Genomic DNA, 24,947 nt, shown 5'->3' on the forward strand with positions numbered 1-24,947 from the left:
ATACCCGCCCACCGATTCAATAATTCACCTCTGAGATACCCGCCCACCGATTCAATAATTCACCTCTGATATACCCGCCCAATTCAATAATTCACCTCTGAGATACCCACCCAATTCAATAATTCACCTGAGATACCCGCCCAATTCAATAATTCACCTCTTAGATACCCGCCCACCGATTCAATAATTCACCTCTGATATACCCGCCCACCGATTCAATCATTCACCTCTGATATACCCGCCCAATTCAATAATTCACCCCTGAGATACCCGCCCAATTCAATAATTCACCCGAGATACCCGCCCAATTCAATAATTCACCCGAGATACCCGCCCAATTCAATAATTCACCTCTGAGATACCCGCCCAATTCAATAATTCACCCCTTAGATACCCGCCCACTGATTCAATAATTCACCTCTGAGATACCCGCCCAATTCAATAATTCACCTCTGAGATACCCGCCCACTGATTCAATAATTCACCTCTGATATACCCGCCCACCGATTCAATAATTCACCCCTGATATACCCGCCCGTCCTATTCAATAATTCACCTCTGATATACCCGCCCGTCCAATTCAATCATTCACCTCTTAGATACCCGCACGTCCAATTCAATCATTCACCTCTGAGATACCCCCCCACCGATTCAATAATTCACCCCTGATATACCCGCCCGTCCTATTCAATAATTCACCTCTGATATACCCGCCCGTCCAATTCAATAATTCACCTCTGATATACCCGCCTGTCCTATTCAATAATTCACCCCTGATATACCCGCCCACCGATTCAATAATTCACCTCTGATATACCCGCCCGTCCTATTCAATAATTCACCTCTGATATACCCGCCCGTCCAATTCAATAATTCACCCCTGATATTCCCGCCCATCAATTCAATAATTCACCTCTGATATACCCGCCTGTCCTATTCAATAATTCACCCCTGATATACCCGCCCAAAGATTCAATAATACACCTCTGATATACCTGCCCGTCCTATTCAATAATTCACCTCTGATATACCCGCCCGTCCAATTCAATAATTCACGTCTGATATACCCGCTCACCGATTCAATAATTCACCTCTGAGATACCCGCCCATCCAATTCAGTAATTCACCTCTGCTATACCCGCCCACCAATTCAATAATTCACCCCTGATATACCCGCCCGTCCTATTCAATAATTCACCTCTGATATACCCGCCCGTCCAATTCAATAATTCACCTCTGATATACCCGCCTGTCCTATTCAATAATTCACCCCTGATATACCCGCCCACCGATTCAATAATTCACCTCTGATATACCCGCCCGTCCTATTCAATAATTCACCTCTGATATATCCGCCTGTCCAATTCAATAATTCACCCCTGATATTCCCGCCCACCAATTCAATAATTCACCTCTGATATACCTGCCTGTCCTATTCAATAATTCACCCCTGATATACCCGCCCAAAGATTCAATAATTCACCTCTGACATACCTGCCCGTCCTATTCAATAATTCACCTCTGATATACCCGCCCACCGATTCAATAATTCACCTCTGATATACCCGCCCGTCCAATTCAATAATTCACTTCTGATATACCCACCCGCCCAATTCAATAATTCACCTCTGAGATACCCGCCCAATTCAATAATTCACCTCTGAGATACCCGCCCACCGATTCAATAATTCACCTCTGAGATACCCGCCCAACAATTCAATAATTCACCTCTGATATACCCGCCCAATTCAATAATTCACCTCTGAGATACCCGCCCAATTCAATATTTCACCCCTGAGATACCCGCCCACTGATTCAATAATTCACCTCAGAGATACCCGCCCACCGATTCAATCATTCACCCCTGATATACCCGCCCACCGATTCAATCATTCACCTCTGAGATACCCGCCCACCGATTCAATAATTCACCTCTGAGATACTCGCCCAATTCAATATTTCACCCGAGATACCCGCCCACTGATTCAATAATTCACCTCAGAGATACCCGCCCACCGATTCAATAATTCACCTCTGATATACCCGCCCAATTCAATAATTCACCTCTGAGATACCCACCCAATTCAATAATTCACCTGAGATATCCGCCCAATTCAATAATTCACCTCTTAGATACCCGCCCACCGATTCAATAATTCACCTCTGATATACCCGCCCACCGATTCAATCATTCACCTCTGATATACCCGCCCAATTCAATAATTCACCCCTGAGATACCCGCCCAATTCAATAATTCACCCGAGATACCCGCCCAATTCAATAATTCACCCGAGATACCCGCCCAATTCAATAATTCACCTCTGAGATACCCGCCCAATTCAATAATTCACCCCTTAGATACCCGCCCACTGATTCAATAATTCACCTCTGAGATACCCGCCCAATTCAATAATTCACCTCTGAGATACCCGCCCACTGATTCAATAATTCACCTCTGATATACCCGCCCACCGATTCAATAATTCACCCCTGATATACCCGCCCGTCCTATTCAATAATTCACCTCTGATATACCCGCCCGTCCAATTCAATCATTCACCTCTTAGATACCCGCACGTCCAATTCAATCATTCACCTCTGAGATACCCCCCCACCGATTCAATAATTCACCCCTGATATACCCGCCCGTCCTATTCAATAATTCACCTCTGATATACCCGCCCGTCCAATTCAATAATTCACCTCTGATATACCCGCCTGTCCTATTCAATAATTCACCCCTGATATACCCGCCCACCGATTCAATAATTCACCTCTGATATACCCGCCCGTCCTATTCAATAATTCACCTCTGATATACCCGCCCGTCCAATTCAATAATTCACCCCTGATATTCCCGCCCATCAATTCAATAATTCACCTCTGATATACCCGCCTGTCCTATTCAATAATTCACCCCTGATATACCCGCCCAAAGATTCAATAATACACCTCTGATATACCTGCCCGTCCTATTCAATAATTCACCTCTGATATACCCGCCCGTCCAATTCAATAATTCACGTCTGATATACCCGCTCACCGATTCAATAATTCACCTCTGAGATACCCGCCCATCCAATTCAGTAATTCACCTCTGCTATACCCGCCCACCAATTCAATAATTCACCCCTGATATACCCGCCCGTCCTATTCAATAATTCACCTCTGATATACCCGCCCGTCCAATTCAATAATTCACCTCTGATATACCCGCCTGTCCTATTCAATAATTCACCCCTGATATACCCGCCCACCGATTCAATAATTCACCTCTGATATACCCGCCCGTCCTATTCAATAATTCACCTCTGATATATCCGCCTGTCCAATTCAATAATTCACCCCTGATATTCCCGCCCACCAATTCAATAATTCACCTCTGATATACCTGCCTGTCCTATTCAATAATTCACCCCTGATATACCCGCCCAAAGATTCAATAATTCACCTCTGATATACCTGCCCGTCCTATTCAATAATTCACCTCTGATATACCCGCCCACCGATTCAATAATTCACCTCTGATATACCCGCCCGTCCAATTCAATAATTCACTTCTGATATACCCACCCGCCCAATTCAATAATTCACCTCTGAGATACCCGCCCAATTCAATAATTCACCTCTGAGATACCCGCCCACCGATTCAATAATTCACCTCTGAGATACCCGCCCAACAATTCAATAATTCACCTCTGATATACCCGCCCAATTCAATAATTCACCTCTGAGATACCCGCCCAATTCAATATTTCACCCCTGAGATACCCGCCCACTGATTCAATAATTCACCTCAGAGATACCCGCCCACCGATTCAATCATTCACCCCTGATATACCCGCCCACCGATTCAATCATTCACCTCTGAGATACCCGCCCACCGATTCAATAATTCACCTCTGAGATACTCGCCCAATTCAATATTTCACCCGAGATACCCGCCCACTGATTCAATAATTCACCTCAGAGATACCCGCCCACCGATTCAATCATTCACCCCTGATATACCCGCCCACCGATTCAATCATTCACCTCTGAGATACCCGCCCACCGATTCAATCATTCACCTCTGAGATACCCGCCCGTCCAATTCAATAATTCACTTCTGATATACCCGCCCGCCCAATTCAATAATTCACCTCTGAGATACCCGCCCAATGCAATAATTCACCCGAGATACCCGCCCACTGATTCAATAATTCACCTCTGATATACCCGCCCGTCCAATTCAATAATTCACCTCTGAGATACCCACCCAATTCAATAATTCACCTCTGAGATACCCGCCCAATTCAATAATTCACCTCTGAGATACCCGCCCACCGATTCAATAATTCACCTCTGAGATACCCGCCCACCAATTCAATAATTCACCTCTGATATACCCGCCCAATTCAATAATTCACCTCTGAGATACCCGCCCAATTCAATATTTCACCCCTGAGATACCCGCCCACTGATTCAATAATTCACCTCAGAGGTACCCGCCCACCGATTCAATCATTCACCCCTGATATACCCGCCCACCGATTCAATCATTCACCTCTGAGATACCCACCCACCGATTCAATAATTCACCTCTGAGATACCCGCCCAATTCAATATTTCACCCGAGATACCCGCCCACTGATTCAATAATTCACCTCAGAGATACCCGCCCACCGATTCAATCATTCACCCCTGATATACCCACCCACCGATTCAATCATTCACCTCTGAGATACCCGCCCACCGATTCAATCATTCACCTCTGAGATACCCGCCCGTCCAATTCAATAATTCACTTCTGATATACCCGCCCGCCCAATTCAATAATTCACCTCTGAGATACCCGCCGAATGCAATAATTCACCCGAGATACCCGCCCACTGATTCAATAATTCACCTCTGATATACCCGCCCGTCCAATTCAATAATTCACCTCTGAGATACCCATCCAATTCAATAATTCACCTCTGAGATACCCGCCCAATTCAATAATTCACCTCAGAGATACCCGCCCACCGATTCAATAATTCACCTCTGAGATACCCGCCCACCGATTCAATAATTCACCTCTGATATACCCGCCCAATTCAATAATTCACCTCTGAGATACCCACCCAATTCAATAATTCACCTGAGATACCCGCCCAATTCAATAATTCACCTCTTAGATACCCGCCCACCGATTCAATAATTCACCTCTGATATACCCGCCCACCGATTCAATAATTCACCTCTGATATACCCGCCCAATTCAATAATTCACCCCTGAGATACCCGCCCAATTCAATAATTCACCCGAGATACCCGCCCAATTCAATAATTCACCCGAGATACCCGCCCAATTCAATAATTCACCTCTGAGATACCCGCCCAATTCAATAATTCACCCCTTAGATACCCGCCCACTGATTCAATAATTCACCTCTGAGATACCCGCCCAATTCAATAATTCACCTCTGAGATACCCGCCCACTGATTCAATAATTCACCTCTGATATACCCGCCCACCGATTCAATAATTCACCCGATATACCCGCCCGTCCTATTCAATAATTCACCTCTGATATACCCGCCCGTCCAATTCAATCATTCACCTCTTAGATACCCGCACGTCCAATTCAATCATTCACCTCTGAGATACCCCCCCACCGATTCAATAATTCACCCCTGATATTCCCGCCCACCAATTCAATAATTCACCCCTGATATACCCGCCCGTCCTATTCAATAATTCACCTCTGATATACCCGCCCGTCCAATTCAATAATTCACCTCTGATATACCCGCCTGTCCTATTCAATAATTCACCCCTGATATACCCGCCCACCGATTCAATAATTCACCTCTGATATACCCGCCCGTCCTATTCAATAATTCACCTCTGATATACCCGCCCGTCCAATTCAATAATTCACCCCTGATATTCCCGCCCATCAATTCAATAATTCACCTCTGATATACCCGCCTGTCCTATTCAATAATTCACCCCTGATATACCCGCCCAAAGATTCAATAATACACCTCTGATATACCTGCCCGTCCTATTCAATAATTCACCCCTGATATACCCGCCCGTCCTATTCAATAATTCACCTCTGATATACCCGCCCGTCCAATTCAATAATTCACCTCTGATATACCCGCCTGTCCTATTCAATAATTCACCCCTGATATACCCGCCCACCGATTCAATAATTCACCTCTGATATACCCGCCCGTCCTATTCAATAATTCACCTCTGATATATCCGCCTGTCCAATTCAATAATTCACCCCTGATATACCCGCCCAAAGATTCAATAATTCACCTCTGATATACCTGCCCGTCCTATTCAATAATTCACCTCTGATATACCCGCCCACCGATTCAATAATTCATCCCTGATATACCCGTCCTCCGATTCAATCATTCACCTCTGAGATACCCGCCCACCGATTCAATCATTCACCTCTGAGATACCCGCCCGTCCAATTCAATAATTCACTTCTGATATACCCGCCCGCCCAATTCAATAATTCACCTCTGAGATACCCGCCCAATGCAATAATTCACCCGAGATACCCGCCCACTGATTCAATAATTCACCTCTGATATACCCGCCCGTCCAATTCAATAATTCACCTCTGAGATACCCACCCAATTCAATAATTCACCTCTGAGATACCCGCCCAATTCAATAATTCACCTCTGAGATACCCGCCCACCGATTCAATAATTCACCTCTGAGATACCCGCCCACCAATTCAATAATTCACCTCTGATATACCCGCCCAATTCAATAATTCACCTCTGAGATACCCGCCCAATTCAATATTTCACCCCTGAGATACCCGCCCACTGATTCAATAATTCACCTCAGAGATACCCGCCCACCGATTCAATCATTCACCCCTGATATACCCGCCCACCGATTCAATCATTCACCTCTGAGATACCCACCCACCGATTCAATAATTCACCTCTGAGATACCCGCCCAATTCAATATTTCACCCGAGATACCCGCCCACTGATTCAATAATTCACCTCAGAGATACCCGCCCACCGATTCAATCATTCACCCCTGATATACCCACCCACCGATTCAATCATTCACCTCTGAGATACCCGCCCACCGATTCAATCATTCACCTCTGAGATACCCGCCCGTCCAATTCAATAATTCACTTCTGATATACCCGCCCGCCCAATTCAATAATTCACCTCTGAGATACCCGCCCAATGCAATAATTCACCCGAGATACCCGCCCACTGATTCAATAATTCACCTCTGATATACCCGCCCGTCCAATTCAATAATTCACCTCTGAGATACCCATCCAATTCAATAATTCACCTCTGAGATACCCGCCCAATTCAATAATTCACCTCAGAGATACCCGCCCACCGATTCAATAATTCACCTCTGAGATACCCGCCCACCGATTCAATAATTCACCTCTGATATACCCGCCCAATTCAATAATTCACCTCTGAGATACCCACCCAATTCAATAATTCACCTGAGATACCCGCCCAATTCAATAATTCACCTCTGAGATACCCGCCCACCGATTCAATAATTCACCTCTGATATACCCGCCCACCGATTCAATAATTCACCTCTGATATACCCGCCCAATTCAATAATTCACCCCTGAGATACCCGCCCAATTCAATAATTCACCCGAGATACCCGCCCAATTCAATAATTCACCCGAGATACCCGCCCAATTCAATAATTCACCTCTGAGATACCCGCCCAATTCAATAATTCACCCCTTAGATACCCGCCCACTGATTCAATAATTCACCTCTGAGATACCCGCCCAATTCAATAATTCACCTCTGAGATACCCGCCCACTGATTCAATAATTCACCTCTGATATACCCGCCCACCGATTCAATAATTCACCCCTGATATACCCGCCCGTCCTATTCAATAATTCACCTCTGATATACCCGCCCGTCCAATTCAATCATTCACCTCTTAGATACCCGCCCGTCCAATTCAATCATTCACCTCTGAGATACCCCCCCACCGATTCAATAATTCACCCCTGATATTCCCGCCCACCAATTCAATAATTCACCCCTGATATACCCGCCCGTCCTATTCAATAATTCACCTCTGATATACCCGCCCGTCCAATTCAATAATTCACCTCTGATATACCCGCCTGTCCTATTCAATAATTCACCTCTGATATACCCGCCCACCGATTCAATAATTCACCCCTGATATTCCCGCCCATCAATTCAATAATTCACCTCTGATATACCCGCCTGTCCTATTCAATAATTCACCCCTGATATACCCGCCCAAAGATTCAATAATTCACCTGATATACCTGCCCGTCCCATTCAATAATTCACCTCTGATATACCCGCCCGTCCAATTCAATAATTCACGTCTGATATACCCGCTCACCGATTCAATAATTCACCTCTGAGATACCCGCCCATCCAATTCAGTAATTCACCTCTGCTATACCCGCCCACCAATTCAATAATTCACCCCTGATATACCCGCCCGTCCTATTCAATAATTCACCTCTGATATACCCGCCCGTCCAATTCAATAATTCACCTCTGATATACCCGCCTGTCCTATTCAATAATTCACCCCTGATATACCCGCCCACCGATTCAATAATTCACCTCTGATATACCCGCCCGTCCTATTCAATAATTCACCTCTGATATATCCGCCTGTCCAATTCAATAATTCACCCCTGATATTCCCGCCCACCAATTCAATAATTCACCTCTGATATACCTGCCTGTCCTATTCAATAATTCACCCCTGATATACCCGCCCAAAGATTCAATAATTCACCTCTGATATACCTGCCCGTCCTATTCAATAATTCACCTCTGATATACCCGCCCACCGATTCAATAATTCACCTCTGATATACCCGCCCGTCCAATTCAATAATTCACTTCTGATATACCCACCCGTCCTATTCAATCATTCACCTCTGAGATACCCGCCCGTCCAATTCAATCATTCACCTCTGAGATACCCGCCCGTCCAATTCAATCATTTACCTCTGAGATACCCGCCCACCGATTCAATAATTCATCCCTGATATACCCGTCCTCCGATTCAATCATTCACCTCTGAGATACCTGCCCACCGATTCAATAATTCAGCTCTGAGATACCCGCCCACCGATTCAATAATTCATCCCTGATATACCCGCCCGTCCAATTCAATCATTCACCTCTGATATACTCGCCCACCGATTCAATAATTCACCTCTGAGATACCCGCCCACCGATTCAATAATTCACCTCTGAGATACCCGCCCGATTTAATAATGCGCGTGTTTGTTCCGCTATATGTTTTTCTGTATCCCATGTTGTGTGTGTGTGTATTTTGTGTGTTTGTGTGCATATTTTCATGTATTGTGCTGTTTGAGCGTGTTACCATAACTACCAACATTCCCTTCCCTGGGGTCTCCCCAACCCTACTTACTGTCTCACCAACATTCCCTTCCCGAGGTCTCCCTATCCCGACTTCTGTCCAGTCCCCCATCCCTGCCAATGTCTCACCAACAATCCCTTCCTCCACATCCCCCATCTCTACTACCATCCCACCAAAACTCCCTTCCCCCAAATCCCCCCATTCCTACTACAGCCCCACCAACATTCCCTTCCCCCATCCCTACTTATTGTCCCACGAACATTCCCTTCCCTGAGGTCTTCCCATCCATACTACTGTCCCACGAACATTCCCTTCCACTTGTCTCCCTATTACTGTCCCTCCAGCTTTTCTTTTCTCATGGATCCCATTGCTATAACTGTCTCAGAAATATTCCCTGCCCCAGGCCTCCCACCCCTGTACTATCCCACTGAGATAGCCTTCCCTTGAGATCTGTGTCCCACTAACATTCCCTTGCCTCGGGATCCTAACCCTGTAACACACAAACACACCATCCCAAAACAATCTCACAAACACTCTCCTCCCTTGGCATCATATTCCCATAACTGTTCCACCAATGTCCCATCCCTTTAACTGTCCCACCGATATTCCATGGCCTGAGACTCCCTCACCTTCCCAGTTCTCCTGCTCCTCCCCATCTCCGGTCCCCTCCGGCGTCTCCTCTCCGTCCTCTGCCTGTCCGCCGGGTTCTCCGGGGTCCGCCGGGGCCCCCTCGCTTTGCTCCGCACCGCTGGCCAAGCCTTCCCCCGGGGCGGTCCTCTTGCTGGAGCACAGCTCCCACTTCAACCTGTGCACTGCGGAGGTGGAGGGGGGGGTGGTGGTTTAAGAGATGGTCGTTAGGATCGTTCTCCACACCACCACCCTCTCCAAGCTGTGAATGGGTGGAGAGAGTGGGCGCGGGGTACTTGCAGGCAGGGCAAAGGGAACAGAGGGCAGGGAGGCACGGATATATCAGCGTGGAGAAGGACAAGCCTAGAAAGAGAGCATGAGGGGAATGGAGAGAACGGGGAGAGAGAGAGAGAGATAGGGTGAAGAGCAGGGATAGGCTCGGGAAACTAAGAGAGGGTCGGGGAGTGACTTGGGGCTTAGTGAGAGAGGGAGTGGCTGGTGGAGAGAGTCGGGCGTGCACTGTCCTTGCACATGTACAGGTTGTGTGAGTGTCATCGACTCAAAGCACTGCAGCTCAGAATCAGGCCCTTTGGTCCATCTAGTCCATGCTGAACTGTTTATCCTGCCTAGCCCCATCCACCTGCCCCTGGTCTATAGCCCTCCATACCCCTCCCATCCCGGCTGCTCATCTCACTGTCGCAGCAACCTCCGAGTGAAGATCCGCCCCCCCCACCCCCAGCTTCCCTTAAACATTTCACCTTTCACCCATAACCTATGACCTGTAGCTCTAGTCCTACTGAATCTCAGTGGAAAAAGCCTGCTTGCATTTACTCTATCGATACCCCTCAGAACTTTGTATACCTCTATCAAATCTCCCCCATTCTGTGCTCAAGGGAATAAAGTTCTAACCTATTCAACCTTTCCCTTTCACTCATATCCTCAAGTCTTGGCAATATCCCTGTAAATTTTCTCTGTGTCTGTGCAATCTTATCAATACCTTTCCTGTATGTAGCTGACCAGAGCTATATATTATACGCCATACTTGGTTTCCACTTCAACATTACGTTCTGTCTCCTGTACTCAGTGCTCTGATGTATGGGGTCCAATGTGTCATTACGACCCTATCGACTTGTGACGCACTTTCAGAGAATTCTGGATCTGTATTCCCAGATTCCCCTGTTCTACCGGACTCCTCACCAGGCAAGTCCTACCCCAGCTGGTCCCTCCAAAGTGCAACACCTCACACTTGTCTGCATTGAATTCCGTCTGCCATTCATCACCCCATTTTTCCAGCTGGTCTAGATCCTGCTGCAAGCTTTGACAGTCTTCCTCGCTGTCCACTACAGCCCAATCTAGGTGTCATCTGCAAAGTTGCTGATCCAGTTTACCACATTATCATCCTGATATTGATACAGATGACAAACAACACTGATCACTCTGGCACACCGCTAGCCACAGGCCTCTAGTCAGAGATGCTACTACCTACTACCAGTCTCTGGTTTTTACCTAGACCAATTTACTACCTCAATATGAATGCTGAGCAACTGAAGCTCCTCGTGGGATCCTGTCAAAGGCCTTGCTAAAATTGGCATGAATGTGTAGGTATCTGTGTGAGTCGGTGTGTACACGTTACAAATATGTGCATGTAAACGTGTGCTTACGTGCAAGTGATGGGGGGGGGGGGAGAGAGGGGAGAGAGGGGGGGAGAGGGGGAGAGAGGGGGGGGAGAGGGGGGGAGAGGGGGGAGAGGGGGGAGAGGGGGGAGAGGGGGGAGAGGGGGGAGAGGGGGGAGAGGGGGGAGAGGGGGGAGAGGGGGGAGAGGGGGGAGAGGGGGGGAGAGAGGGGGAGAGAGGGGGAGAGAGGGGGGAGAGAGGGGGGAGAGAGGGGGGAGAGAGGGGGGAGAGAGGGGGGAGAGAGGGGGGAGAGAGGAGAGCACGAGAGAAAAAAAGACAGATGCACACAGACAATGTGCGTTCATGTGGGGGGGGGGGTTCCACATTTCTACTGCTGATGGGAACGGCTGAGTGTGGGGGAGGAGGAGAGTGGACACTCACCATCCTCCAATGCCTCATCTGCCCACCGCTCTGAAGGTCCTGAGGCCAGTCTGGACAGGTCAATGTTGTTGGCCTTGAGCTGGTCAGTCAAGAGCTGGGCGAGAGCCTCGGAGGCGGGCCGCTCATCCGCCCCCGGCTCTCCCGCGCCTCCGTCCTGGAGCAAACCGTCGCTCAGCTTCCCTGCAGCAGGAACACGTCAGATGGTGACAAGTGAAGCAAAGACCTGGACTCATCCCAGTGTCACGATAGCAACCCGGCGGCACAACATTACTCACATTGACCCAAGTCAGTCTGACCTGAGCCTGGGGTCACGACCTGACCTGACCTGAGGCTAAGGTCACGAACCGATCCAAACCCAGGGACATGACCCTACTAGGTCTAGTTTAGGGGAAATTACAATAGGATATCGTCCCAAAGATCACCTCATAATGGGAATTTCCAGCAAGGGTCATGATCCCACTCCTGATCCCACCATTTTATGACCCTAAATCAAGACCTCCCTCCTTGCAAACCAGCCCCCCCACCCCTGCAAGTGCCGTCCCAAACTCAACAGCATTCTCCTGGTAACCCGAATCCCAAGCTTGACCCCTGCCAAAGGTGAGAGGTCAGGCCCTCAGGCTCAAGAAAGATGTCACCTCTCCCTTTTACCCCCACCCTCACCTGCAACTGGCCCCCACAATCCACGCCCTCTGCTTACTCCCTTACCCCCAATCCTCAGCCCTCTGCTCCCCTCTCTCATCCCAACCTCACACTCCCCACTCACTCCACAATCTTCCCCCCACCTCAAACTGCTCACCAATTCCTCAACCCCTACCGCTCTTGTCTCCCTCCCCTCATCTCCCTGCAAAAATCACAGCCAACACTTGCTCTCGCACCCCTCTCCCGCCCACTCCCCTCGCCCCCACCTCCCGCCCTACCCGCTCCCTCACACCCTCACCAGTCAGCTCCGAACCAATCCGATCGCGGGTCGAGAAACCATTCTCCGAGCTCATCATTGGCTCCCTGCAGTGGGGGTCAGAGGGAAATGGGAGTAGTTGACGGGTGGGGAGGGGGGTAAGAAGGGGTGGGAGGTGTTGGGGCAAGGGCAAGGGGTGGTCAGAAGGGGGGAGGAGGAGTTGGGAGAGGTTGAGTGGGTGGTAGACAGAGGTGAGGCGTAAAAGTTGTGTGAGGGTTTAAAGGTGATGACAAGATGAGGATCAAGACGGCGGTTGGGAAGTGGAGTTGTAAGAGGGTGATGATGGAAGGGGAAAGAGGGAGGTGGGAGGAAAAAATAATTGGGGTAAGAGTGGATGGGGAAAAGTGGATTTGGGGGGACGTGGGTGTGGGGTAGAAGATGAGTGGAAGATTTCAAATGGATTAAAAGGGGGTGAGGGTGAAAAGTTGATAGAGTTAAAGGGTGAAACGGGATTGAAGTCGAGGATGATGGGGCAAAGGCGGCAATGTGCGTTGAGAGCAATTGAGAGGGGGTGAGGGAACAAAGCAAGATGATTAGATGGGGAAGGGGCGAGAGGTGTTGGGGGGTTGCAGAAGGGGTGAAGGGTTTTGGAAAAGGGATGGTTGAGGATGTGAAGGGGAAAATATTGGGATGTGGGAGGGATATTGAGCGTGATGAGAAGGGCACAAGAGAAATTGAGGGGTAAAGGCGGAGGGGCAAGAGAGTGTGAGAATGGGAAAGGGGTGGAAGCAGTTGAAAGGAGGTAAAGTGGGCAAGAGGAGTTGAGGGAAAGAGATGAGAAGGATTGTAGAGAGCAAGAGGACCAGAAGAGGCAAAGAAGATTAATATGAAGGAAATGAAGGGTTGAGGGGGTAAGGGGAGAAGAGGAGCAGACAGGGATCAGATCAACAGAAATGTCTGAACTGTACACACTCCTGACCTCTCCCACACCCCATGCACGTCTCCAAACCAGTGTCCCTCGTCACTACCACCCCACCCCTCCCTCCCGGTTTCACACACTCTCCCATTCCTCCGTCACGCAGGAGACTGTCATGACGTTCACAGGCGTTCCCAATCATAGAAGCTTCTGTGGGATCTCCCCTCAGCTTCTGCAGCTCCAGAAGAAAACAACCCAAGCTTGTCCAACATCTCCTATAGCTTGTGCCCTCTAAACCAGGCAGCAACTCCTCTGCGCCCTCCCCAAAGTCTTCACATTCTTCCTGTAACAGGGCAACCAAAGCTGAACACGATAGTCTAGATGGGACTGGTCAGAGATTTACAAAGCTCCAGCATAACTTACTGAAGCTCAGACTCAATGGCCCAACTGCTGAAGGCAAGCATGATGTGCACCTTCTTGCGAGGCTACTTTCAGACTGGTCTCCAAGATCCCCTGTTGCTAAGGGTCTCAGCTTGACCGTCTACCATCCCTTTACGTTTGAACTCCCTAAGCACCTCTCTTCAGCTTGCCCGGATTAAACCCCACCTGCCATTTCTCCCCCTGGGTCTGCAGCTAAAACAAGGGATGCTGTACTTACGTGGGACTGAGGGGGGCATTTCCCGGAGGTGGTACCAGGCTGTTTCGGCCTGCCATTGATGGCTTTGCGAGACTCAGGGCTGCTTGCGTGCTCTGTATTTTGTCACACCAGCTGCAGGAGACAGGAGAGGGTGCTCAATTGTCTCAAACGGCTCAACGAGGTCCCGTTTCCCCTGCCAACCCTCACTCTGGCCACGACACCGGACTCACCTGCGCCTCTCAGACACAGTCGATGCGACCAGCTCATAAATCTGGGGGCCCGTCCACGTATGGAAGAGGATGAAGAAGGCCTTACGGTCTGGAAGAGAGGAAGGTGGAAGGTATTAGAGGGAGAAATGGATAGTGGGGGGAGGAGTTGTACAGCAGCTGAGCCTCGGCTAAATGCGTACGCACGGAATACACTTGGGGAATAAATACTTAGGACACACACAAAGGAAACCTGCACAAATACACAATCATGCACACAAAACACAGGAATAGACACAGGACACGCACAAAATACAGGACATACAATATCGGAATAGGTGTATCAAGTCGCAAGAACACACACACACACACACACACACACACAATACAAATGCACTCACACCACACAGGAACACGTGCACAGAAATACACGTGAACAACACACACTAAACACTGGCACGTGCATACACACGCACACAGAAGCGAGGAAGCACGTGGGTGAGGGGAGAGGATGACAGGAGGATTGTGAGGGTAAGAATAATGGGGGGAGACAGAGAGGGACAACGTGAGTTAGGGAAAGATGGAGGGGAGCAGAGGGCAGGAGAGGGTGAGGAGGGTGACAGGCAGCGAGGGGGCGGAAGGACAATGCGGGGAGAGTGGGAGTGATGGGGAGGGGAGAAAGGAGAGGAGACTGGGGAGAGATAAAGGGAGAGACAAGCATGAGGGGGAAGTGGAGGGAGGGTGAGAGGGAGAGGCGAGCATGGGAGCGGAAAGGAAGGGAGAGGGGAATGAGACACGAGACCGAGATGGTGGAGATGGGAGGGGGAGAGTGATGGTTGGGCGGAGAGGGAGACAGCACGGAGAGGGCAAACTGACACAGCATTCCCAAAGCTGCACCCCATCCTACCCTCGCGTGTCTTCCCACCCCTGGCCCTGTCACCTATGCCACACCCACCTGTGGCCACGTCGCGGGCCAGCACGCTGCCCAGCTTGACGATGGGACACAGAAGCTGCTTTCCCTCGGCGGTACTGCTCGAATTCTTGCTGTGGCACTTGAGAACCATCCGGTCGTCCACCTTCTGCATCAGCACCAGGCTGTCGTCCAGCAGCAACACGTGCACGTCTGCGGACAGAGGAGCGTCAGACACGGGCTGAGAGGGTGAGGTGGAGGGAGGGAGGAGCGGTGTGTTGTGGGAGATGGGGGAATGGGGGGAGCAAGAAGAGAGAAAGAAAGAAAGAAAGAAAAAGCAGAAAAGAAGGAACCCAGAATATGAACACACACAATGCCGGAGGCACCCAGCAGGCCAGGCAGTATATAGGAAAAGTGTATAACTGACGTTTTGGGCCAAAAACCTTCGGCTGAATAGGGAGTCTACTTTGCATCTTGGATCCTGACTCCACATCCCAGATGGGGATGGAGATTCTGGAACCACACCTTGCCAGCCTCTTGAGACCGCCCACCTCCAGTGCAAATCACCTCAAACAGGGTCCTGAACCTGCACTACGGACTCCACACTTAATAAAACCACAACTGTCCTTGTACCCAGACATAAGCCCGTAAACCCTTTGGCTTGTTCCACAACCTCACTCACCAATTGCCTTCTCCTTAGTCAACCTCCAGACCAGTGGCCCTTCATGGTCCATCCGTTTCTGCGTGAGATCCAGGTTCTGTAGCGAGAGGCACAGGGGTCAAGGTGAAAGTCAAGTTTATGGTCAGAAGCACAGGTCCATGCGTGGACAGGTGCAACGAAAATCTTACTTGCACAGGCACAGAGCATCACATAAGCTGCATTCACGAGGAAAATATAAATTAATCATAAATTATGCACTTTTTTTTATACAGAAAATAACACAATTAGAACAAAACCTGTCTATTGTTGTTGTACAAAGTGCTCACATCGTTGTTGTACTGAGTCAGTGCCGGTTGGTTCAGGAACCAAACGGTTGAAGGGAAGTAGCCGTTTCTGTATGTGGTGGTGTGGGACTTCAGGCTTCTGTGCCTTAAGCTCGATGGGAGAAATGAGAAGATGGCTTTATTGAAGAAGCACCTTCTGTAGATAATACAAATGGTGGGGAGGGACATGCCTGCAATATGTTGGGCTGACTCCACCAGTCTCTGCAGCTTCTTGCATTCCTGCACGTTCGAATTGCCGTATCAGGTACAATGCAACCAGTCAGGACACTTTCAATGACACTTTGCAGAGTGCTCAGTGACAACACCAAACCTCCTTAGGCTCCTAAAACAGTAAACACCTTCCTTGAGATTACGCCTGTGTGCCTGGCCCAGAACAGGTCACCCGATACGTTCCTGCCCAGGGATTTCAAGCTGCTGACTCCACCTCCTGCCCCTTCCTGAGGGCAGCCCTCAGCTCTTTATCTTCAGCAACGGTGAGCAAGAGGGTGTCGTAATGCCTCATTCCAGCCAGCTGACTCATCACTGCCGGCGATTCGCCAGGAGCAGCGATGACATCAGCAAATTTGAACACAGCCACGGAACTGTGCTTAGCCACGCCGAGGACAGGAATTGGGATAATTATCCCTCCTGTGTTTGCTGGAGATTCAGTCCCACTAGGAACTGCCCCACCCCTTCAATACCCTTATTGATTAAGATCCAAGCTTTAATGCTTAATTTGTATTTATTAAGGGTGGATGGGAGTCCCAAGCACTCTGCGGTACTGAAGAAAGAACGTGCAGGGAGAAAAAAAACTTAGCATTAAATTTTTAATTCCTAACTTCTACAGCTGTTCCTGGACGTTGGTATCTCGGAGGATCTACCCTGGATCCAAAACACTGATGAAAACATGAAGGAGGCAGACCCGCAATTCCTGAATGGTCCAGAGTATTGCAGACTCAGCCAGCTCCACCACAGGCACAATCCTCCTCTTCTTCAGGAGGTGGTGCCTCAAGAAAGTAGCATCCATGACCATATGGTCATCCGGAACAGGGGTGGTCATTACGACCATCAGGGAGGTGGTACTGGAGCCAGAAGACCCACACTCAATGAATCAGGAACAGCTTCTTCCCCTTCGCTCTGAGATTCCTGAATGGTCCATGAACACTGGCTCATTATTCCTTTATTCTGCACTATATATTTATGTTGAAATTTATAGTCATTCAACTTCTCTTCTCACTGTACTGCTAAGTTAGTAATAATAAATCCAATTCCATAAATAGTGGGGTGAATTCGTGAGAGAATATAATCTCCTTAAAGGTGCCAGGAGATGTTTATAATGGGAACAACTTGAGCAACTAACTCGAGAATTAGAATGGGTATATCACGACCAGGTGAGACTTGAGGGTCTTTTAAGAGTAAAGGGTGTTAATACTCTCCAGGTCTGAGCGAGGCAGGAGCTGAAGGACAGGGGGTGCAGCAGAGTGAAGTTTAAAATGGGATGCTGCTTCCAGAGGGATACGGGAGGTGATACAGGTACAGAGAGATATGGGGAAGGGGTAAGGGGGATTGAAACGGAGAGTGGGGGTTAAGGGAGATTGGGACAGAGAGAGCAGAAAGGGGGATTGGGACTGAGACTGCGTGACGAGCATTGTACAAACAGAGGAGGAAGTAAATTGGTACAAAGAGAATGGGGAAAAACGGATTGGTACAGAGATAGGCAAGGGGGTTGGGAGAGAGAGAGAGAGGGGAAGGGATTGGTACAGAGATAGACAAGGGGGTTGGGAGAGAGAGAGAGAGGGGAAGGGATTGGGATGGAGAGAGAGGGGAAGGGATTGGTACAGAGATAGACAAGGGGGTTGGGAGAGAGAGGGGAAGGGATTGGTACAGAGATAGACAAGGGGGTTGGGAGAGAGAGAGAGAGGGGAAGGGATTGGGATGGAGAGAGAGGGGAAGGGATTGGTACAGAGATAGACAAGGGGGTTGGGAGAGAGAAATAGGGGAAGGGATTGGTACAGAGATAGGCAAGGGGGTTGGGAGAGAGAGGGGAAGGGATTGGTACAGAGATAGACAAGGGGGTTGGGAGAGAGAGAGAGGGGAAGGGATTGGGATGGAGAGAGAGGGGAAGGGATTGGGATGGAGAGAGAGGGTAAGGGATTGGGATGGAGAGAGAGGGGAAGGGATTGGTACAGAGATAGACAAGGGGTTGGGAGAGAGAGGGGAAGGGATTGGTACAGAGATAGACAAGGGGGTTGGGAGAGAGAGAGAGAGGGGAAGGGATTGGGATGGAGAGAGAGGGGAAGGGATTGGGATGGAGAGAGAGGGGAAGGGATTGGGATGGAGAGAGAGGGGAAGGGACTGGGATGGAGAGAGAGGGGAAGGGACTGGGATGAAGAGAGAGGGGAAGGGATTGGGATGGAGAGAGGGGGAAGGGAATGGTATGGAGAGAAGGGGAAGGGAATGGTATGGAGAGAGGGGAAGGGATTGGGATGGAGAGAGAGGGGAAGGGATTGGGATGGAGAGAGGGGGGAAGGGATTGGGATGAAGAGGGGGAAGGGATTGGGATGAAGAGGGGGAAGGGATTGGGATGGAGAGAGGGGAAGGGATTGGGATGTTGAGAGGGGAAGGGATTGGGATGGAGAGAGGGGAAGGGATTGGGACGGAGAGAGGGGGAAGGGATTGGGACGGAGAGAGAGAGGGGAAGGGATTGGGACGGAGAGAGAGAGGGGGAAGGGATTGGGATGGAGAGAGGGGAAGGGATTGGGATGGAGAGAGGGGAAGGGATTGGGATGGAGAGAGGGGAAGGGATTGGGACGGAGAGAGGGGGAAGGGATTGGGACGGAGAGAGAGAGGGGAAGGGATTGGGACGGAGAGAGAGGGGAAGGGATTGGGACGGAGAGAGAGAGGGGAAGGGATTGGGACGGAGAGAGGGGAAGGGATTGGGACGGAGAGAGGGGGAAGGGATTGGGACGGAGAGAGAGAGGGGAAGGGATTGAGACGGAGAGAGAGAAAGGGGAAGGGATTGGGACGGAGAGAGGGGGGAAGGGATTGGGACGGAGAGAGGGGGGAAGGGATTGGGACAGAGAGAGGGGGGAAGGGATTGGGACAGAGAGAGGGGGGAAGGGATTGGGACAGAGAGAGGGAGGAAGGGATTGGGACGGAGAGAGAGGGGAAGGGATTGGGACGGAGAGAGGGGAAGGGATTGGGACGGAGAGAGGGGGAAGGGATTGGGACGGAGAGAGAGGGGAAGGGATTGGGACGGAGAGAGGGGGGAAGGGACTGGGACGGAGAGAGAGAGGGGAAGGGACTGGGACGGAGAGAGAGAGGGGAAGGGACTGGGACGGAGAGAGAGAGGGGAAGGGACTGGGACGGAGAGAGAGAGGGGAAGGGACTGGGACGGAGAGAGAGAGGGGAAGGGACTGGGACAGAGAGAGAGAGGGGAAGGGACTGGGACGGAGAGAGAGAGGGGAAGGGACTGGGACGGAGAGAGAGAGGGGAAGGGACTGGGACGGAGAGAGAGAGGGGAAGGGACTGGGACGGAGAGAGAGAGGGGAAGGGATTGGGACGGAGAGAGAGAGGGGAAGGGACTGGACGGAGAGAGAGAGGAAGGGATTGTGACGGAGAGAGGGAAAGGGATTGGGACGGAGAGAGAGAGAGGGGAAGGGATTGGGACGGAGAGAGAGAGGGGAAGGGATTGGGACGGAGAGAGAGAGGGGAAGGGATTGGGACGGAGAGAGGGGGGAAGGGATTGGGACGGAGAGAGAGGGGAAGGGATTGGGACGGAGAGAGAGGGGAAGGGATTGGGATGGAGAGAGAGAGGGGAAGGGATTGGGACGGAGAGAGAGAGGGGAAGGGATTGGGTCGGAGAGAGAGAGGGGAAGGGATTGGGTCGGAGAGAGAGAGGGGAAGGGATTGGGTCGGAGAGAGAGGGGAAGGGATTGGGTCGGAGAGAGAGAGGGGAAGGGATTAGGATGGACAGAGATGAGAGGATGGGGTAGAGAGAGGGGAGGAGTCAGGATGGAACGATGGGGGGAAAGTCGGATTGGAAAGGAGTGAGTGGGAAGGGGGTCAGTGAGAGAAGTGGAGTTTGGGACAGAGAGACTGGGAAAGGGGTTGTGACAGAGCGAGAGGTTGAAAGGGCTCGTTGCAAAGAGCAGGGGATTCGAACAGAGAAGAGAATGGAGATAGAAAGGAAGGCAGGGAAATGATGAAAGAGGAAGAATTGATTGATTGGTAGGTGGGTCGGTTGATTGGGGGAGGTGGGAGGTGTTGATGGTGGAGGTGACATTGACAGAGAGACAAGGGACCGTGAGAAAGAGAGGTGGGGGAAATTGATCGAGAGAGAAGACAGTGAGCTTGGACAGCATTTGGGAGGTGGGGGTGTGGGATTATGTGGGATCAATGCTACTTCTATTTCCTATACAGAGACCAACCCTTGACATACATGGTAATAACCTCCCACACACACAGCCCGGACAGAAATAATCTCACAGTGAGGATGTCTATTGTCCGTGTCAGATTAGTTCACCTCCCACACACCTCTCTTTTGAGGACACCAAACCAACCACCTTACCTTGACAAGTTCAACCACAAAAGGATCAGTACTTTGTCTTAAGTTTGTGATATCAAGTCGACGCTGGTAATCGTTCAGGCGCTGTAAGGGTTAAATGTCAGATCTTAACTCAGACACACAAACTGCAGAAACCACCCTCTCTCCACACTGTCCCATCATCCCATCACACACTCCTGGGGTCAGACACAGAGTGAATCTCCCTCCACACTGTCCCATCACACACTCCCGGAGTCAGACACAGAGTGAAGCTCCCTCCTCACTGTCCCATCACACACTCCCGGGGTCAGACACAGAGTGAAGCTCCCTCCACACCGTCCCATCACACACTCCCGGGGTCAGACACAGAGTGAATCTCCCTCCACACCGTCCCATCACACGCTCCCAGGGTCAGACACAGTGAAGCTCCCTCCACACAGTCCCATCACACACTCCCGGGGTCAGACACAGAGTGAATCTCCCTCCACACCGTCCCATCACACACTCCCGGGGTCAGACACAGAGTGAAGCTCCCTCCTCACCGTCCCATCACACACTCCCGGGGTCCGACACAGAGTGAATCTCCCTCCACACCGTCCCATCACACGCTCCCAGGGTCAGACACAGTGAAGCTCCCTCCACACAGTCCCATCACACACTCCCGGGGTCAGACACAGAGTGAAGATCCCTCCACTGCGGCAGTTCTCTCCCCAACTTCCCACAGAGTTTCATACCCGCAAGTTCTCCATGTCCCGCACTTCCTGGTTGACATCCTTCAGGATATTGCGACAGCACTCCGCCACCTGCAGCACCCTCTGCTTCTCAACACCTTCTTCTGTTGCCGCGGAGACAAAGGGAAAGTTACGCACGGCCCACGACGGGACAACGACAATCAACACCCCCTGCTCCACTGGTGTACAACACACAAAATGCTGGAGGAACTCAGCATGGCAGGGGCTGAATAAACAGTCAGTGTTTCTGGCCAAGACCCTTCACCAGGACTGGAAAGGTAGGGGGAAGCAGCCGGAATAGGAAGGTAGGGGGAGGGGAAGGAGCACAAGCTAGAAGGTGGGGAGGGGGAACGAAGGAAGAAGCTCGGAGGTGTCTGGTGGGAAAGGTGAAGGGCTGATTGGAGAGAGGAGAGTGGACCGTGGTATAAAGGGACACCAGAGCGAGGTGACAGGGAGGGAAGGAGTAGAGAACAGGTGAGAAAAGAGCCAGAGTGAGGAATGGAAGAAGAGAGAAGGGGGAGGGGACAGAAATTAGTGTAAAATAGAGAAATCGATGCTCAGGGCTTTCAGGTTAGAGGCTACCCAGATGGAATATGAGGTGATGCTCCTCCAACCTCAGCATGGCCCCATCTTGGTGGCGAAGTGACATGTCAGAATGGCCAGCGGGAGACCCTGCTTGTTGCGGACGGAGTGAAGGTGCGCGAGAAAGCGGTTCCCCGACCTGTACCTGCTGATGATTATTTTCGTTATTTAGTGATACAGTGCGGGTGGACGAATCAAGCCACGCCATTCCAGTGACCACCCACAAACCAAAACCTAATCACAGGACAACTTACAATGACCAATGAAGTGCCGGGAGAGAGATTAGCTAGGGGGTGATGAACGGAATCAGAATCAGGTTTATTATCACTGGCATGTGACGTGAAATTTGTTAACCTAGCAGCAGCAGTTCAACGGAAGGGAATCACAGCTTGAGTGATCCTTATGGACAGCAGAGACTTGGGGAGGACAGGAAAAGATATAATTGGCGGTAGGATCCCATTGAAAGTGGCGGACTTTATGGAGAATGATGTGCTGGAGGCGGAGGCTCTTGGGGTGATAGCTAAGGGCACGAGGAACTCTGTACGGTGGCAGGAAGAAGATGACAGAGTGGATGCCCGGGAAATGGAGGAGACAGAGGCGAGGGCAGCATCAGTGGTGGAGGAAGGAAAACTGCTCTTTAAAGGAGAAGAACACCTCGGATGTAGGGAACGGAAAACCTCACCCTGGGAAGAGCTGGCGTCATCCAATCCCCAGAAGCAAATATATACACTTTGGAATAACTTTTATGAAGATCAACTTAATATACACATAATTCATTTAAGATCACTGATGTATCCATAATATAAGCCACTTAGTTAGTTCAAGTAATACAAATGATTCAGATAAACAAATCTTACCAAATTCACAGTAAAACTCAAATGAAAAGTAATCTGACTCTGAAAACTGGTCAACAGTAGGGCCCTTGGGAGTGTTTTAGAACTGGCTTCAGGTACGTGGTATCCCTGAAAGTGATGTTACAAGGTGGTGAGGAAGGTGTTTGGTGTACCAGTCTCTGTCAGGCAGGGCAATGTGTGTTAGAGCTGGGATGTCCTGTTGCAGTTGTGCGAGATGCTGGCGAGGCCGTGCCTGGAGTATTGTGTACAGTTTTAGTTACCCTTGTAAAAGGGAGACGTCATGTACGCTGGAAAGAGCTGAAGGACGATTCACAGGAGTGTTGTCAGGATTCGAGGGCCTTGAGTTATAGGGAGAGGTTGGGCAGGCTGTGCCTTTGCTTCTTGGAGCGTAGGAAACTGATGGGAGACCTGAAAGAGGGCATAAATAGGGGAATGCATTGAAGTCTTCTTTGCCAGGGTAAGGGAGCAAAAAACTTGAGGTATAGGTTTAAAATGGGAGGAGAGTAGTTTTAAAGGGACGGGGGGGTAACTTGTTTTTTTTTGCTGTTTGGGCAATTTGTCCTTTTTCTTGGCATGTTGGCCGTTTGATTTTTTTCTTTGAATGGGTTCCATGGTGTTTCATTGTTTCATGGCTGTCTATGGGAAGACAGTCTCAGGGTTGTATGCTGCATACGTAATTTGCTAATAAATGTACTTTGAATCTTTGCAGTTAAAAGTTTAATGTATGGGGAGGGGAGTGGTCAATCTCTCTGGGTCTATATTTATCGGGAGTTTAGAGGGGGGGGGGGGGGGGGGGGGGGGGGGGGGGGGGGGGGGGGGGGGGGGGGGGGGGGGGGGGGGGGAGGGGGGGGGAGGGAAATTTCATTGAAACTTACTAGATCCTGAAAGACCCAGATAGAGTGGATTTGGTGAGTATGTTTCCATCAGTCAGAGTAGAAGGGTGTCTTCATCTGGAGGCTGGTGAATCTGTGGAATTTATTGCCACAGATGGCTGTGCAGGTCAACTTGACCTGATTGAAACATATAAGATTATTAAGGGATTGGACACGCTAGAGGCAGGAAACATGTTCCCGATGTTGGGGAGTCCAGAACCAGAGGCCACAGTTTAAGAAAAAGGGGTAGGCCATTTAGAACGGAGTTGAGGAAAAACTTTTTCACCCAGAGAGCTGTAGATCTATGGAATGCTCTACCTCAGAATTCAGTGGAGGCCAATTCTCTGGATGCTTTCAGGAAAGGGTCAGATAGAGCTCTTAAAGATAGTGGAGTCAAGGGATATGGGGAGAGGGCAGGTACGGGGTACTGATTGTGGATGATCAGCCATGATCACATTGAATGGCGGTGCTGGCTCAAAGGGCCGAATGGCCTACTCCTGCACGTATTGTCTGTTGTCATCGGGTACATTTATAGCAGAGACTGGCAGGTTTTAGATTGGTAAGGGGGTTAAGGGTTACAGGGTAAAGGTGGGAGAATAGAATTGAGAAGGAAAAATATCTCAGCCAAGACCGAATGGTGGAGCAGACTACATGGGCAAAATGGCCTAATTAACTACTATTGTTTATTTATCATACTGTTTCTCGAAAATGATAGCTGCTTTTGAACTTT

The 24,947-nt window shown here is 50.0% G+C and overlaps 1 protein-coding gene across 1 annotated transcript in view; it reads right to left on the bottom strand.

The window, feature by feature from the left end:
- The window catches only part of LOC132393269 (rho guanine nucleotide exchange factor 1-like), a 59,074-nt gene extending 36,254 nt beyond the window's left edge, over window positions 1-22,820 (bottom strand). The window contains exons 1-9 of the mRNA XM_059968296.1: window positions 21,913-22,820; window positions 21,203-21,283; window positions 16,331-16,406; window positions 15,694-15,861; window positions 14,763-14,850; window positions 14,554-14,664; window positions 13,022-13,086; window positions 12,085-12,264; window positions 10,033-10,215 (exon numbers count right to left, since the gene is read on the bottom strand). Of these exons, the coding sequence (XP_059824279.1) occupies window positions 10,033-10,215; window positions 12,085-12,264; window positions 13,022-13,086; window positions 14,554-14,664; window positions 14,763-14,850; window positions 15,694-15,861; window positions 16,331-16,406; window positions 21,203-21,283; window positions 21,913-21,927 (967 nt within the window). The 5' untranslated portion in view covers window positions 21,928-22,820. The remainder of the gene's footprint in view (window positions 1-10,032; window positions 10,216-12,084; window positions 12,265-13,021; window positions 13,087-14,553; window positions 14,665-14,762; window positions 14,851-15,693; window positions 15,862-16,330; window positions 16,407-21,202; window positions 21,284-21,912) is intronic.
- Window positions 22,821-24,947: the final 2,127 nt, after the last annotated feature.

This window comes from Hypanus sabinus, chromosome 1, assembly GCF_030144855.1.
Source record: "Hypanus sabinus isolate sHypSab1 chromosome 1, sHypSab1.hap1, whole genome shotgun sequence".
In the NCBI taxonomy this organism is placed as follows: domain Eukaryota; kingdom Metazoa; phylum Chordata; class Chondrichthyes; order Myliobatiformes; family Dasyatidae; genus Hypanus; species Hypanus sabinus.